Source organism: Bombus flavifrons, chromosome 11 (genome assembly GCF_040668555.2).
Source record: "Bombus flavifrons isolate JBK064 chromosome 11, iyBomFlav1_principal, whole genome shotgun sequence".
NCBI lineage: Eukaryota > Metazoa > Arthropoda > Insecta > Hymenoptera > Apidae > Bombus > Bombus flavifrons.
The window spans coordinates 2098204-2115898 of NC_138452.1; the positions used below are offsets into that span (position 1 = coordinate 2098204).

The window sequence follows — 17695 nt, forward strand, 5'->3', positions numbered from 1 at the left end:
TCGACATCAATCATCGTTCGCGAATCGAGTCGACGATTAATCTTGCAGTTTAACGTGTGCACGTATTAGGAGTTAGGATCCTATTAGGACCATTGACGAAATAAATCAATCTGGTTGTCTCTCGCTCTGGCTACGTGGAGTCCTTTTAACTACACCAGCCAGAAATTTTCCCACCATAGCTCGCGTTGTTTTCGTCGTCTTTCGTAACGGGAGCGCATCTTCATCGAGGCCAAGTGACGAAGCGCGGTTCGAGGGAAGTCGAGGGATAAAGAGGCCAATACGATTTTACGTGGGAAACGAGTGAAAATACCGGGACGAAAGTACACACGGGGGCGCACTTAAGCGCGATAGAGCGGGTCGCATGCGAAATAGGAGGAATCGAGTGGCACCGGTGGCCAACTGTTATATGTGGCTTCAAGTCGTTTACGCTTTAGGACCAAGCGGCTTGATCTGTGTGTCGGTTACGCGGCTAATGGCGAACCACTGCTCTTAAAATATTGAAGGAAAATATAACGGAGCCGTCTACGATCGCATAAAACGCCTAAATAGCGGGCTAACGATCGAACGCTGACGTGGAAACACGAGTTACGAGGCCTTCGCTCGATGTCGATGGGACGAGAGGCATCGATACGCGCAACGCTCTTCCGCTACTTTGTTAGGTCGTACAGAAATGGCGATGATTAACGAGCGGCGAGAAAGAAACGCGACTACGTCGTTTTATCGGCGAGCGCTTTTCCGCGTAAGGACTCGAAGCACTTGTAATTACGGGGTTGCGAGACGTAGCGGAAGCTGAAGAATGGGGTTTGTTACCTCGCACATTGGCAGGTTATAACGATGGAATGTGAGAGATGCTTTACGTAAATGTGTGAAAATCTGAATATTTCGTTTTGTATTTAACCTTTTAACCCGGGGAACGTATCTCTTGAACGTAATTAATCTCTTTGCCCGAAGACTTCCTGTCTCGCAATAACAACAAATTATGTCGTATTTACATTTACAAGAATTTAAATTAACCTAACCGAAATTGATTTATCTTCAGTAATTTTTAATTTTATGATTAAGAAAGTTTCGGATTTTATAGAATTTAATGAAATTGAAGAAGAACGCACGGTTAACGATAGAGCATTTTTCTTTGATTACAGATGTTCTGAGGCGCATCGGTTGTAAAAGATGAAGGCCGTAATCGCGACGTGTCTCCTCCTCTTCGTCAACGGCGTCCTCTCCGTCGAGTGGAAACACAGTGCCGTCCTGGACAATAACTTCTTAGTTCTTTGGACGCCTGGCGAGAGAGATGTGATGTTCGAGATTCAAGTGAAGACTCTCGGCTACGTGGGTCTGGGTTTCACGAGGGATGACGGCAGCGTTGGAGCTGACATGGTCATTGGATGGGTAGACAACAACGGACAGCTCCATCTTCAGGTAAGTGTCCTTAAGAGCGTCACGTTATTTCCTTCGCGATCGTTGTCAGACGGTAGCTCGAGTTTCTTCGTACGCGAACTTTCGTTCTTAAACTCTAAATACTCGAAATTATCGATGTTCCAACAGACAACTTTGTATATAACGCGCCAGCAAAATAACGGAGAAGCGCAATTATCATTATTTCTTAAGTATGCATAGCGCATCTTGAATTGGAAACGATGGATTCGCGAGACGATCATTTTCACCGAGTGCGTTCTAACAAAATTACATTCATTCCACGAACGTTGACTTGGAATAATTTCGACTAATTACTCCTATGCTACCGATCCCGGTGCGTCGAGCGTTCCACAGATCACTTGGAATACCAGGACCGCGTGTGCAAGAGAACTCGCATAATGATAGTCCTTCCGAAGATAAGTAATGGGTTTCTCGTTTCGATCGGTGCATCGCATAGTTATCAATCTTACCAACTGAGGCCAGCGGCCTGTCATTATGCATGCTCGTCATTTTGTACGACACTCTGTCGTTTTATTTTTCCAAAGACCGATTATCTTGCACGATTTTCAGTCACTGGCCCATGATGTATTGTGTTTATCGAAACGGTATTCTTCGAGCTCGTATTCTGTACCGTCCGATGGGACGGATAACTTTTTCAAATCCAAGCAAACGAGACTTAACGGGAATCACGATGGATACGAGCGTCGTTTGATAAAATGAATAGAAAGAACCTATGTACGTACATACATACGTATACAGCTAGAGAAAACGGCGGTCGAAAGTTCTTCCTCGATTTCCAAGTAAAACGTAAAAGACGTAGATTCAGCTGACATATCCAGCTACGCTTCGTCGAAACGGTACACGGGTTAGAAAACATCATCCTGTCCCTGAAAGTCTAAAGCTCGATAAACTAACAAGGCAAACATCGCGCGACAGTAGATACGACGAAGAGAATTTCCACCGGTAAACGTTGTGAACCGGTTTAATTTTTCTACAAGAGCCACAAAGAGAACGTGCATAGAATTTTCGGAGGATCGGGTCGGGCGCACAGTTTATTTTCAAGTACTGTTAAATTTAAAACGTCGTTATCCTGCCGCATCTGTTGACGAAAACTCTCTTCGAAAACCGGACTCAAGGGGATTACGCTGTTATCCTCCCTTTCATCAGCATTACGCGGCTGTCACTTTACTCGGTTCTTCATAACATCAGGGCCATAATCTAACGCGGAGGGAGATGGACGCTCGTACGTTCGTTTCTTTTTTTCTTTCTTTGTACGCTTTTCTCGCGTGGCTTTTCCACGACGCGAACGGGACAGCCAACGTTGCACAAGCAACCACGCGAACGCTTCAACTCTGTCCTCTTCCTGCCTCGTCCTCATTTGTACATTTGTCGTTGAATATTTCTTTTATAACGGCTTTCCGCGCCCATATCGTCCTCGTTCGCGTTTCCATCATCGCTTGCAGGCTACTTCGTGCGGAATTTCCCGTCGACGACAAATTCACACGGATTCGCGCTGCGTCACTGTCAGCCCCTCTCGCAGACAGATGCTTTTCTTTTTATGATTAACCTTTGTGATTAATGACAGTAGTTTCACCTTTCTTGTGCACTCTGCTCACCGATGAAAATTGATTATAATCACGGCCTCGCGCGAAGGTTTGGAGGAAGAAGATTCGCTAGGATCGAAATAATAGATTCTTAACTGGTCCACGAAAGATTTTATCTTATCTCCGAGGTACGGTGGAACTCGCCGTAACAAGAGCGAGACGAACTCGGTGTGGAAAATAAGTACGCGGTTAAGCGAGGTTAATTAAATTCACCTTAAAAGCAATAACTACGATAGAAGTTATTCATGTCTGTTCGCTCGACCGTTTGATTACAGTCGACTGACCGTGCCATTCGTTATGATTAATGTATGTTGTTGGACCGCCGATCGTTTAATGTTCATTGCGTACACGACACATTGCGGTTTAAATCGGTTGCTTTGTGATCGATACTTATTAACATTCAATTGGTGCGACGAAATCGAAATGAAAAATACCATCGCTTCCTGCTTATTATTAAAGTCTAATCGAACTCTGATCGAACGAGTTGCGATCTAATCGAAACGAAACGAACCAGACAAGCAAAAATTGTACCAATCAAAACGGCACAATGCAAAAAGCTATCCAAATTATCGCTCCTTGTCGGCAAATCATTTAACTTGGCGAAATGGTGGCTCCTTATTGTCGTATCACACATCGTTCGACATTAACAACGAAGGAACCGCGTTTCTTCTGAAACGGAAAGCTGCCGTAGCGTGCGCATATCTGCGTAAAGGGATGGGGTGGTGGATGCAATATAGGAAAGCAATCTTCTCCGGCGACTACAGAGCGGGATAACCGAGAGTAGTGGTGAGTCGGTGCTTAGGTACATATCTACGTAGGTAGTAGGTAGTCAGGCTGCAGATCGCGTTCGTCTCGCGTGTCCGCAATTTTTCCGGTAGAATCGTTGCCTGCTCGTTCCATAATGCATGCCGTGCCGCTCGCAATGCTCTATGCGATGCAGCCGTCGCCGGACGCTCTCATACACACAGAGCGACGTCATGGGAAGAAAAAAGAGGGAAACAGGGAAGGGACATAGAGCGAGAAGAAAGGATCGAATGGACGACAGAACTCATGTAGAGCAAAAAAGAGGAAGACGGAGGAGAAACTTGACGGCCAATGGGAACGAGAAGATTTTCGTTATGATCGTAATCTTAGAAGCAGAACAACCACGATCATCCAGACCAGCTAGGCGACCAGACGAACACCGGATTCTTAGCGCTCGATTTCTTTCCCTTATACCCCTTTCGTACCGCTTCTTACCCTCTTCCTGGTTTGCTCCCTCTCTCCTAATCTAACAGTTCAATTCTTTTATTCGCATGGTTTAACTTTTCCCTTCCATCTTGTAGGGTCGTTGGTAACAGCACAAACGAACCGAGCTTCCTTCGCGCTGTATGATAATAAGGTAGAAGGAATCGGAGTTGGTCTAACGTCTTCATGAGCGATCGATCTCGTCGATGTAACGTCGATATCAGTGGTATCGAACCTATTTGTAGAGAGTACATTCGACACTCGTTGCTTTGTTATCGTAGTTGATAAAGGAGAATAGGTACGATAAAAGTAACGCTCGACGAAACGAATCGAAGTTGATTAAAGATGTACGCTTCTTGATACATTTACCGTTTCAGGATCCGGCTTTTGTGTGTTCAACCACTTCGATCCCCGTCTCTCCAGCCGGCTGAATTCAATTTTCCTGGTCTAATTCTTTTATTCGCTTCGTTTAACTTCCCTGTTCCGTTCGGCACGTCGTTTCAAGGCGAATCCGTAGCTCGGTGTCTATTTGAGGTCTTTTCTACCTGAAATACTTTTCGAACGAGCGATCGCGACGAGCTACGACGTTCATTCGCGTTGTTCCATTCCCTCGGTTCGTTACTATAAAAAATGATATAACTTTTAGCGTATCTTTCCAACGACGTTTCGCCATTGAATTAAAATTGCCTGAAATTTAATATCACGTTTCCAACGAGAATAGTACAGCAAGGAGGAAAGCTGACAAACTTTGTTGAAAAGAACCACGAATATACTCCATAGTGACGTCGAGTGGACTAATTAATATTTACAACTCATACATCGCGGTCGTAGGTACGCGAACTACGGAAAAGGAACGTTTGGAGAAACGCGAGCGCAGCTGGCAATGGCGGGTTAAATAATGCAGTGCGATAAATCGCCAGCCAATTCAGAGCCTCTTGTCGGTCGCCGCTCGATTCGAAGAAAAGCATCGCGCGGAAGCAGTTTCCTCGCGGCGAAAACTCGGCTAATGCGCGATTATTTCAGCTAGTTGCTGGCGGTGGGTCGTCGTGAAACGAGCCGCCAGCGAAATGGTAATGAGATCTTGCTTGGTGCAGTTAATTTCGGTATCTTCTTCGGCCTTATTTCCTTCTCCTTGTTCCTCCACCTCTCACGTCATTCTCTCTCTCCCCTCTACTATATTTTATTTTCTCTCTTTTACTCTCGTTGCACACATGCCGAGTCGAATGTAATCACGGCGTGGGACCGGATGCAGGACAGGGGCGGGTACTTGGCCGCGGAAAAAACGAGCAACGACCGCGGCATTTCGCGCAGAATGAAATTCCTATTCCGCATTGTCGGCGGTTTGCTACTGCAGTTGGCTAAAGTGGCTGAAAAAGGTCGATGGAATGGGATGAAAATGCTGCCGCAAGGAGAGGAGGCTGTACAGGTTGATGCATATTTCGTCGTCGTTGTCCTTGTCTCGGACGCGTCGTTCCACGTAGGGAAACGCTTGCTCGAGAAATCCATTAACGAGCGGTTCTGACGATTGCTGGACAAATAGCTTTTCATAATTCGACGCAGAAATTTTTTAATCCACGTCAATGGCGAATGGGGGACGGTTGAGAGGACTCAGAGAGATGGAAGAAAGAGGTGGAAGGAAAGAGGGTGGCGTTTTGGACGCTAACCAACGTTGGAAACGGAGACGAAAGCGAGTAGAGGCCGGTCAGCGCACGGACCCGCGTTCTTACATGCAAAATCTATTCCGATCTAGAAGCATCGGAATTTAGATTGGAGTTTAGCCTAGCCATAGTAGACGCAAGCCAGTGGTATGTATGAAACGGAACGTTGCGCTGTTTTTCCCAGGATATGCGGAATAACTTTCGTTTAAGATCTTTGATAACGGGTCTTTCTATTAGAATATAAACGAGACCCTCGTCGTTCCAATAAATTTTCCTTACGAAAAATAGTTGGGAATAATAAGTCATATATATATATATATGTAGGTTTTTGTTATACACATATTGCCTATACGTTTGTGGTTTTATAACATTGATCTACAATTCTAAATATTCAAGAATTCAAGTAACTTGAGCTGACTTTTTTAACTTGTTAGTTATACTTGATTTGATATATTCTTTTAATTTTCAAACGAAATCGAAGTCCTTTCAGCTATTCCTTGAAGCTTGAAATACATCTTCAACGACGTGAATTACTTACATACAATGTGAACTAGATACAAGTTCTTCTGAAGTGAATTTCACTTATTGCTAGTCCAGCATTCGCCTGATTTGCATGAACATAAGCTCGAGTAACCTGAATTCCTCTAACTCGATTAATTTCAAGAAGCTTCTACTCCCCGATAACCATTAATCACGATTCGATATTCCTAAGCCTCGTTATATTTCAATCTCTAATTTACTCACAGGCTCCAAATGCCTTTACATCTCACGTAATCAAGGTTTTTGATAAACACGTTGCGAAAGGAATCGCACAGTCGCTCGTAGATTCGCGCTCGATCGTATAACTCAATCGCAGATCGAGCCGCATCTAGAAATTGACAGGAGTTTCGTTAATCGTAGACACGCGATCAACGCGAACGGACAGCACTGATGAAATCAAGAGAATTGTGATCCGATGAAAGAGGATCAAGAGCGGTCCGAGTCGCGGCCGACTGCAAACGTTGCAATCCACCATGGGCAGAGAAAACGTTTTTTCGGTGGCGCCATGGAAGGAGAGGCTTGAAAGAATTTGCGGATATTTGCGAACACGTTCCACATTGAATTCTATTCGCAAACACGGGCCGAGCCCGCGACGGCTTTATTGTGCGCGGTGTAGAACGTTGGGGTCGCTAGCCAGGTCTCGTACGTGCATTCTGACTGTTTGGTGAATAAATGATATGTTTAGTAATATCACATCGCGACTCGCGGCATACACAGCAACGAACTAGATGGGAACGGAACAAACGGTCGATCAAGCTGAATAAATCGCGAAACGACGATGAAGTGTGCAAAACCGATACGACATCGCCGTTCTCTAAATTACTAGATATAGCGTATGTGAGAAGTTTTATTTTAGTTTGTCGAAAAGTGATCCTTTTTCTTTTTTTATTTTACAATTTCTGTTATCTGAAGCAAACTATGCAGTCAACTATGTAATTATATTAGTCTAAAACTTTGAGTAGTTATGCGTTCTTCTTTTACACCTTAATTTTAAGCCAAACGTTTTTTATCATCTGATTTCTACCTGAAAAGTATCAGACTATCTACCTTAATTTCTTCATTTATGTATTGCTAGTACTTGAAGTTCAGTTATTCTCAATACATAACCATCCATACTTCGCGTCCCTATATGTGCGAAAAATAATAGATAAAATAACGATAGGCTGACTTGAATATCCTTTATCTTCCTTCATCACTTTCGTTGTTCTCGTCAAGTTCATACAGATAATTTTCTCCTTCTTTCACAACGGCGACACTACGTGTTAACCAACGATACTGCTTCTGACCTGGTTCCGAGGTCCCAGAACGGGTCCACGCAGTCGTTTTTCAAAAACATGTGAAATTACCGACGCACGCTACTATAAAACTACCGTGGTTCCTCGGCGAGACTCTGGATCACGCGTGTGTTTGGGATTAGGGAATGAAAGCGAACGCGGGGTACGTCAGAGAAGCGAAAACGGAAAGGAGGTCGAAAGGGAGGAGCACAGGAAAGAGATGATAAAAATGTCGAAACTCGCAAGGGTGCTTAACGGAACGGTGTACAACGTTCTCGCGTAAAAATGCTAGCGATGCATTTGCATACGGGGCGCGTAGATTCGTACGTAGCAGCAGCTACGTTGGAGAAAAGTGGCGAAGAGGTTGGTATGCGGCAGAGAGGCGGGAGGCTGGTATAGCTTGCGCACAGGCTATTCCCAAGGTACTTCCACTACGGGATCCCCCAATGCGATTTTACCCGTTGTAAATAGGATTCAACGTAAATGCAGTTACATCTATGTACACACACGTGTACGCAGCTTCTCGTAAATGATGTCGCGGCACTGTTTAAAAGTCCCTACGTCTCCCGACGGCGTCAAAACTTAGCCAACAGAATAGAGGGTTCGTTCCAGGAACGCAAAGTACGCTACGAAAATTTGCAGGAACGAGGACGCGATCGCGGTAAGTGGAGAATCGCCTTTTTGATTCCGAGCGCGGTGAATAAACGCTTTATTTCTAACTACGGCTCGTTAGTGGGTCAGAATGGCGGTCGCGTTTCCGGAGCTTAGTTAGCGAAAGGGTTGGGGAAGCTACGAAGTTAAATGTTACCGCATTTCACTTAGGCCCGGTCTTTAGGAGATACTTCGCTCGTCGGTTTATTCGGAGTTTGGTGGTGTAATTTTGTCGGATGAAAATCTTTCAGACACGAATCGACGTCGTTTGGATCTTCCAGGAAGTTAGAGGTTGGTGTTCAGAGGTGGCTGCGTGAAAATTTTAGCTGTAATTCGAAGCTACGGGAGCGATATTTACTCTGGTCTAAATAAACTTTGACGCGGGATTTCTCTCTTTTTCGGAGCTTTTTATTCAGGTCGCCGGGATTGACGCAGACACGAACTATAACGAAACAATCAATACAATCCGCTGGAGTGTACAGCATTTAATATCGTTACTTCGATTGCTCGTTCCTGCTGGAAACTAAAGCGTTCCTGCGAAAGATCGAACCGTCTTCCATCGCGTTTCGATGGGCTCGCGTTCGATTTTTACATGAAACAAAGATGGGCGTTCGGTTAATGCTCAAGGATGGAAATGATTGATAAGATCATAGTAGGATATTAGTTTAATTCCGTCGAACTGAAACTCGAACTCGTCGACCGAGAAAGTCAACCGACATTATATTTATTATCCCTTCCTTTCGTGCCTTTCATATTTTTTGTCAGTTGGAATAAAGCGAGAATATAATATTCCCGCGGCCGACAAACTTTTTGTCGATGAATGTTTCACTTAGTCTATTCCATTATTGATTCCGTTGGTAGTACTTGTAGGATCAGAATAGAAACCGTGTTATACCATCCGAAATGAACTCGCCTGTTCGATAGGCTGAATGAAAAGGGGCGGTAGCGTATAAGAGGTTTTCCCTAGGAAACCTCGCATGCTGATTCGTTCCTCCAGTTGTCCTCCTTCGTTGTCGACGTTTCATGCCGCGAACCATACCACGAAATCAAAATTCCTCCTGCAGTGAACTATTTAGAATTCCATCTGTAGGAAGTAGGAAAGAGGATATCCCGTTTGAGAGTCTCGTCCCGGACCGAGCATTTCGGATAAAATAAAATTGAATACCACAAATCATAGGGACCACGTGTCGGCTTTGATAGCTCCGCTCGTGTAAATTATATTATACCCGTGGACGTCTGAGAAATATTTTAAGATAAAGTGTGGTACTGGTGCAAGGGGAATGGAGGAAGATCGTCTTGAAATTCCACGGCGAGGGAACCCACTTTCGGATACATCGGCTTTGCGGTTCGCTTGGTATCGGCTCAACCATTCGTCAGAGGTGTGTATCGATTTTACGATTTCCGTTTGCACAGAAAGTAACATACGTTCTATTTGCATCGATGTTAGAACGCAACTACTTTATTACGTAATAGCTCACTAAAGTATTTGGACACTTACCGGAGAAAACTTTATATATATTGTGTGTTATAGTAGTACATTTTGGAATTTCATTGACAACTGATACATTTACGAAACTTTTGCTGTAAATATATCTATATTTAGTAAAAAATTAATATACGGTTTGAACACACAGTTACTGATAAAGATAGTCCCATTGAATATCGCGGCTTATTAATATAATAGATTATCGAATGTTTAAATACTTTTAATTAAATATTTTGTAGCTTCTATATTCAAATATATCAATATTCATATATATCCAATCTATCAATATGGTCATGATAGTTCATACATTCGTAAAACATTTCTACAAGCGTTCGAATACTATCGTAAACTAGTGTAAAGTCGAATTAAAGTTTGTATCGATGAAACGTGCGATTAACTCAAAATTGCGAAACTGTCAACCAGATATTCGTGCAGTAGTACAGAGAGGGTTGTTAGAGCGAGCCTTTGATTTTCGCAACCGCAATACCGTTGAACAATCGTGACCGTAGATTTTATAATTGAACCGTTACAACGCAACAAAAGACGCTAATATTGTATTAACCAAAAGTCGAAAGGGGAAACGTTTGCAAAGAAATTAATTTCGCTGCAAATTGTATTATAACGACTGCGGTAATTACGTTGCTGGCACTTTAGGTGTCCGCCAAGGTACCACATAATTGCATTCGGAGTAGGTTTTGTAGTCTGTTACGAAATGTATGCCTGAAAGGACCCCGGGTGGAAGACTCTCCTCTGTACGAATGGCTTCAAAAGATTTGTCGGCCCGAAGCCATGCCTCGCATGCTGATTCGTCTCTCTCTTGGTCGTCTTTCGAGCTGTTCGGCGCCCCGGGCTGCGTCTAGACTCTCGAGACGAGATTACTCAGACCCAAATCCTTCCGAGAAGGACCATTTAAACCTTAAAATTCAAACGAATCGTCTCGAATGGTTCTAATGGCGCTAATACGATTGTCCTTACGATTTTCCTGGGAGAGCAATCGAATCAACCCTGTCCATTTCTCTTATTAACCGTCTCATTCGCATAATTAACTTTTATTAGATATATATTTCTCCTAGTTTCGATTCATATACAATTAATTAAGGTATCCTGTTTACCACTGAAGGAAACTGAAGTGTCGTCATCTTCTTCGTGCTATTCTTTTACCTTATAAAATTTAAAATATTCAGTCATTATCTCGTAACAGCCTGTATAATAGTATAACTTTATAAGATAAAGATACATAAACTTCAATTATTTTAACATATCTTCAAAAGTGAAAACTAAGTACGACAGTTCCAATTATGGAGGTAGTATAAGTATTAAGATACTAATAAATTTTACTTTATTTAATATCTTACGATACAGGACACATGATTCAAATGAAACAGTTTGATAGTAAAATAGCTAGAAAACAAAAGCAATTTAGATTTATCTGAAAATCAGGCGACGTAATTGTTAAACGCATATTGTTGTAACATTTCAAAAATTATTTATCCTTATGACAAGAAAGAATTGAAGTTGAAACCACTAGCTCCTACTGCACGTCGATTGGCTAGTGGAGGCAACTCCGCTTAACCCGTGCGTTTCAAGTGCTCGCATAGCAAGGTAAGCACATTTTGAAGCATCTTCCCTTTAAAAAAAGGAGGAAAAAGAAGAGAAGAAAAAATTTAAAGCACGAGATACGCTCTCGGAGTTCCCCTGAAAAGCTCCGTACACGTTAGTGAAAAGATCTTGAGGCTGGGAGAGGTTCCCCTATACCGCTAGAGCACGTCTCGGTCGCTCATTATGCAGACCGTGGCTCGCGTTCCCCGCAATTCCACGGAACAAATATCGTTTCGCGGCAACGGGACGCAACCGCGCGTGTTTCGCTCTCCCGCGGGCTCATTAAAAGTCCGTCGAAGCGCAAGAGAGCGGGAGAGGGTCGTGTGGCGGCCGTGAAATCGCGTCGCGACGTGGCCAGCACGTGCAACCGCATGTTCCATTGCTTCAGCTTCCGTTCTGCCTTTTCCGTGTCATTTGTATCGCGCGTCGAAACCCGGGTTTCGCTTTAAAGTCGCTATAAAACTCGTCGCAACGAGGGACGAGCGCAGAATTCGGTGCAAGAGAAAGGAAGAAAGAAGGACCGCGACGAAACGCGTGGATGGTTGAGATCGTGCCACCCAGTTCGAGTTGGGGGCCAGGCAATTTTCTCGTGAGGAGAAACAATAAAAAGCGTCGAGAGAGATAAAGAGCGAGAGTGAATCGCTGCGGGCTAAGATCATGCGGCTCGGTGATGGATCGCATCTCGTTTCGCGAATATAGATCGGTCTTGTAATGCGTCCTCGTGAAAGGTAGTCCCGAGCTGCTTTCTCGACAGGGGCCTCGATGGGCTGGCTGATACTGTCAAAAGTGTGGTAAGTTAGGTGTGAAGCCTGTTGATATTACTGCATCGACGATCATCTTTCGATTTTCATAGTGCAACGCGACGCGTCGAACGATTAATGCGCGGAAGTCGAAATGTTAACTATTTATAGATTGCTGAGCTCAAATATCTAAGATGTGCATATAAGTCACGTCATTCTATAAACCTTCCATTTTTCTATTTAAAAATTAGGCAAATAGATGAGAAATTTATTTTTTTTTTTAATATTCACGTATGGCTATATGCGATTTAATGTATCACATAATAGTTATTCTGCGTTGACAAGCTTTACAATATTTCTGAAGTTTTTCTCAAGCAGAAAGTTATGCAAAAAATCGGTTCCACTGTAGTTTTTAGTCGTTGCAATATCGATGGGACGTGCGTAATCAAATTATCGTTAATACGATGCATCTCTGTTGCCCATTACACTGACGAGATGGTCGCGCGGCGTGAAATATTGGGATGCTAAAATCCGTTGTCATTATCGTCGTTTAATTATTATTAAATTATGCGATAGCCGCAGGATAAACGTTCTAACGGTAGATAACAATGGAGGCGAGGGGGTGTTTGTAGAACAATGTTATCGCTCTTTTGCGAATTCCGATAAACGAGCATTTGGAAATCATTGTCTTCCGAATTTCCAGTTTGACGTTTTGTTTGACGTTTTATTTGACATCCATAATTAATCCTACAACGCAATGCAGGAACCGTTTTTGAAAATTGTTGTTTCATTCATCACGGTTTAGGTTTAGGGAAATCGGTAGCGATCACCGTTCTCATTCTTCTACCTTTTGTTAATTTCTTAATTTCATTACATCAGTACACGATTAATTTTTAATCCTCACGAAACAAGTCTCTTACTTCCATTAGTCCATTCATCGTAAGATGACGTAAGTAATAATAAATTCTAAAAACGTTGCTTGTATCATCACTTTTCAATACTTTCAATTTATGCGCGTGATCAGTATGATTTTTAAACGGCTCGTTTAGTATAAATGAAACGAAAATGTCATCGAACTCGTACAAGAAAGCTTTTGGATGGATGAATACCATTACCGACTCCGATATTGGCTCTAACCGTTGAAACGCATATTATTCTGGACAATTATCATATTTTATAAAACTGTTGCGTCGTTGGAGGTCCACGGCGATCCCGCGTACACTACGTAAAATAGCAATTTACACCGTGTAGATCGCGTTCGTTAGAGGCGAGATTAATGCAGCGCATGCAAGTCGAATGATCGCCGCTGTCACGAATCGCATACGTCTCGTAAATACGTCACTCTGTTATCGTCTGCTGATATGAATCCGACAACTGATTCGATACATATGCAAATTCGTAGACACGTGAACGCATAGTTATTGAGCCGTGAAATACGATTCGTCGATAAATAACGATAACTTGGGGCCGCCGATCATGCCGAAATTACGTGGCCACGGTCACAGTCGAGCGAAGGTGAAACAATGATTATCCCTGTCGCGTTACCGGGCACCGAAATTCAATGTTTGTTGGCCAAGCGATAAGACTTTCCAGCTGACAAGTTTATCGTGTTCGACGATCGCTACGAATTTTGACGGGCAGCGTTTGGATTTTCAGTCTGATCACCTGCCTTTAGCGGTGCGTATTGTATATTTTATATCGTAAAATATATTGCAAAAAATGAAAAACACGCGGAAACGTTATGTAAAATCGATTGCGATATCGGTAGGTCATTTCGACGTAACAAGATGATCGATCGATACAAGTTATTGCATTCCTTTTAGTTCCTTTCAAATTCAAGATACAATCTGTCCACAGATGTTTCAAACAAATCGATCATACACTTCGAAGTAACGTTATGAAACGAAAAATAAGCATTCGTTTCTTACACGCGAAAAATTTAACCGCTAAAACGTTATAACGAGAACGTGACCGACTGAGATTTTTGACGATTTTTTATCATGAAACGTTCTAATGAATTCGAGGAGGACAGTCGACGAAATCTGATACGTAAATTTCACTCACGAAACGAGCGTATCTTCCCAGGTTGGAGATTTTAAGTCTAATTTTGTTCACGTCATTTTGCGAGCTATATTATTTCCTGACATTCCTATTTCCATAAAGAGACTGGTAGGAATACGATAACGTGGGCCATTTCATTTCGTCGTATTGTTGTTGAACGTTACCTAATTAGCAGAAATTAGGCGTTAGGTTTCAGTGCAGGGAGAAACGGAGATTTGGCGAAACATGGCTACTGTACAAGGGAAAGTTAGCGTGGGTCTGCTAAATTGGGTTTAACTTCTATTGGGTTCCTCCGGCCGTCCAGCCAGGATTCATCGATTGTATTGTGGCTAAGCCAATTACTGATACAGGCTTTTGTCTTTTGTCCTGTCCGACCGATGTATCTTCCCAATGGCCGATTCTTTAAGCAAAACCGCCCGCGTGCACGCGGAACTGTTCATTTTTAATTCAGCCTCGTTTACCAACCAGCAACTTTTGCGCGAAATAAAACACGACCGAGCAGATATAACGCTAACTACGGACTTATTGCGGTTCCCATTCCCTGATTTCTCTGCGCGCAATTATGAACTGCACGTAAGAGGATTTACCGAGTCATCCTTCGCGTTCGTTTGCAGTAAATAATTGCATTTTTAAGCACGTTGCTCGACCTGTTGTACTCTTGTCGTGTCAACGCCAAATCCAAATGCGACACTTTATCGCTTTTAATCCTTCCACTGTGTCGCGTGTTACAATCGAATTTCGCGGGTTTTGATAGTTGGCCCAGTACGCCGATAGCGAACAATGTTCGCTATCGCTATTCGCTATCAGCGTACAGTTAACAGCCAGTCGAGAATTAGCAATCGAAAGGGGCATCTATCGTTAGCAGTCAATCGTATTTATTTCCAATCATTCGCTACATTCAATTCTCGACATTTCTTTCAACACCGTTATTATTATCTGTACGCAAACAAACACATTTTTCAGTGTAACACGCGTTTGTGAATTTTCCCGTCGAATTGAATCTTTGCTCCATCGGCTGGAGTGGACATTGTAACGATTTCCTTTAATGTGGTGTAATTTTGGACAAAGAACGTGGAATATTTGAAAAAAGTCTTCATATTATTACGGTCATGAGAAAGGATCGAAAGCGGTTCTTGTGGGAGGACGGTCTCTTTCTCAACCGAAAAAATGTCTGCGGAGGGTCGGTCCGATCTTGTTGCGCTTGGCCGAGAAGGCACTTTAAATACCAGCGGCCGTCAGATGATTCGTCATACGAATAAACCTACTTTCACTCCGGGAACCGAAGGCACGAGGATGTTGACGTAGTCTCGAGTGGCGGAATGGTACCGGGGACATCATTTTCACTCGACACGATGCGACGGGGTAGCTGGCCGCCAATGTTTAGAAAGTGACGCGCGATCGGGTGAGATACATTTACATGGCTATTTTAAAACAACGACTGAGCAAACAGTCTTCCGTCGAAGTTTATTTAGACTCCAGAGAGAAGCCTGGATTCCACGAAAGGGATTAATGAGAAAAGAGATAGTCAGTTGGCTAAACATTCCTTTGTGCTTGCCCGAAATACTCGGGGCTATAGTGAAAACGCTCGTCAACCATTTAACGTAATTAATCTACTTTTTCCTTATTCGCCCTGTCTCGTCCATCGGACAGATCTATAAAACCTCGACTTAATCTAAGCATCAAAGTATCCTTTGCAATGTCGAGACGGCATTGACTTTGGAAAAAGATCCGCTAATGTACTTTTTCTGATTACCAAAATCGAATAACACCGGAGGAAGAAATCCTTAATAATTGTTTCTGTCGCATCTCCAGACTTATTCGTAGGAACAGAGGCGAGTAGAACGAAACGAGGGACGTATATTACGACGGTGTCCTACGTTCTAGACAGAGTCCAGAGACCACTCGACGGTACGATACAAAGGATCAAATCTGCCAGCTCTTAACAATCCCCGGCTTAAAACGCAATCCTCAAGGTGAAACTGGCTTAAGCGACACTTGGACGATGTTGAAGCCGAGAAGAGCATCCAGGGTTAGAGAATCGGGTTATAGAACCGACCAGAAGATGCCGGCGCAGCAACGAAACAGATAGATGGAGGGACAGTCGCAGTTTTGGTCGGTGGATGAAGAAGGATTGCGGCTCAACTTGGCCCCTTCCTGTTCGTTGCCTAGTTGTGTTCGTCCTTCCATATCTCCGGCTGTTCCTGGAGCACTAGTGTAAAGTCGACTTTGCCGAGTCAGCTTTACCGTGTAGTTTTACCTCCTCGCGTCCCTTGCCGGCTTCTTGCTGCAACCCTTTTCTGTCAGCCGCCCCTCGGCCCGCGCGTGCGAGCCTAGCATTGTATCGAAATTCCCGAGAGCCTTTCCTGCTTCGGGACGAAACAAAAATGCTGCTGCACGGTCGGCCCTCTTCAAAGACCCGCTAGGCTAGGCACGCTCGAGCTTCTTTCCCCTACGGGAAAGAAACGGCTGAATCGGACGCGCTTGCGACTGTCGCGCGCGTGCTCCTCCTCTCTACCGTCTTTTACACTGTACCAAGGACAAACTTACGTTACGGAGAGGCCGCCGATACCACATATTGACTGTTTCCTCGCGGATTACGGATCTACACCTTTCTTCTGGTAATCCTTCTCGAATGGACTCGAAAATTGCGATACCGACAATTTCACGTTAAGCTGAAAGGATACGTGCTTGGAGCATCGAACACTAGTATTTGGGATTCCGAGCGATTGAATGGAGTAGAGATTTGAATCGACATACTTGTATACACAAGCAGGTAATAGAAACATAATAGAAACAGGAGCTTGCTTTTCTATCGGATTTTTATTTAGAAGACCAACAACTTTCAACTGACAAGGAATACAATTGACAGACCATTACCAGTGTGAATTGTAGAACAATGTTTACAATGATCAATAAAGAATTTAAAAGATTTAGAGGGTAGGAAAATGAGAGTAACTAACACGAATTTTGGAAGGAAGGCGCTATTGTTTGTTCGCGAGCATAGTTAGTCTGAGATGACACGTACTCGTAAGGGGATGCTAGGTACTGGGAACGAATTCATTATATGCATGCCTATACGCGTTGAAGGTAGAGAAGGTAGGAAGATGTTTTGAAAAAATTTGCATTGACGAATTTTTCCTGGTAACACAGAGATCCCGATGAGAATGTATATTGCGGTTCAAGATTACGAAGCTGATATCCAGTGGAGCGAAATGTCAAAGTTTTGTTATGAAAGTCACGCACGCGCCATTATATCACTCGGTTGGGCATTTTTTCGTGAACGGTGCCCGGAACTTGGAGGTTAACGCGTGGAGAACGAGATCGGTCCCATCAAGATTTCACAAACCGGCTACTTTCTTGCTACCACGCTGCGCGGAGCGTGCGTGACACGTTTTTATGCGAGCTGCCGCGATCCGGTTGACGATGAGATTCCTCATTT

The 17695-nt window shown here is 43.5% G+C and overlaps 2 protein-coding genes across 2 annotated transcripts in view; both read left to right on the forward strand.

Moving 5' to 3' along the window:
* Positions 1-17695, forward strand: part of olf413 (DBH like monooxygenase olf413) — a 176068-nt gene that overhangs the window by 79311 nt on the left and 79062 nt on the right. The window contains exon 2 of the mRNA XM_069123677.1: positions 1143-1419. Coding sequence (XP_068979778.1) covers positions 1171-1419 — 249 coding nt within the window. The 5' untranslated portion in view covers positions 1143-1170. The remainder of the gene's footprint in view (positions 1-1142; positions 1420-17695) is intronic.
* Positions 1-17695, forward strand: part of Timp (Tissue inhibitor of metalloproteases) — a 339739-nt gene that overhangs the window by 40365 nt on the left and 281679 nt on the right. The gene's annotated exons all lie outside the window — the stretch shown is intronic.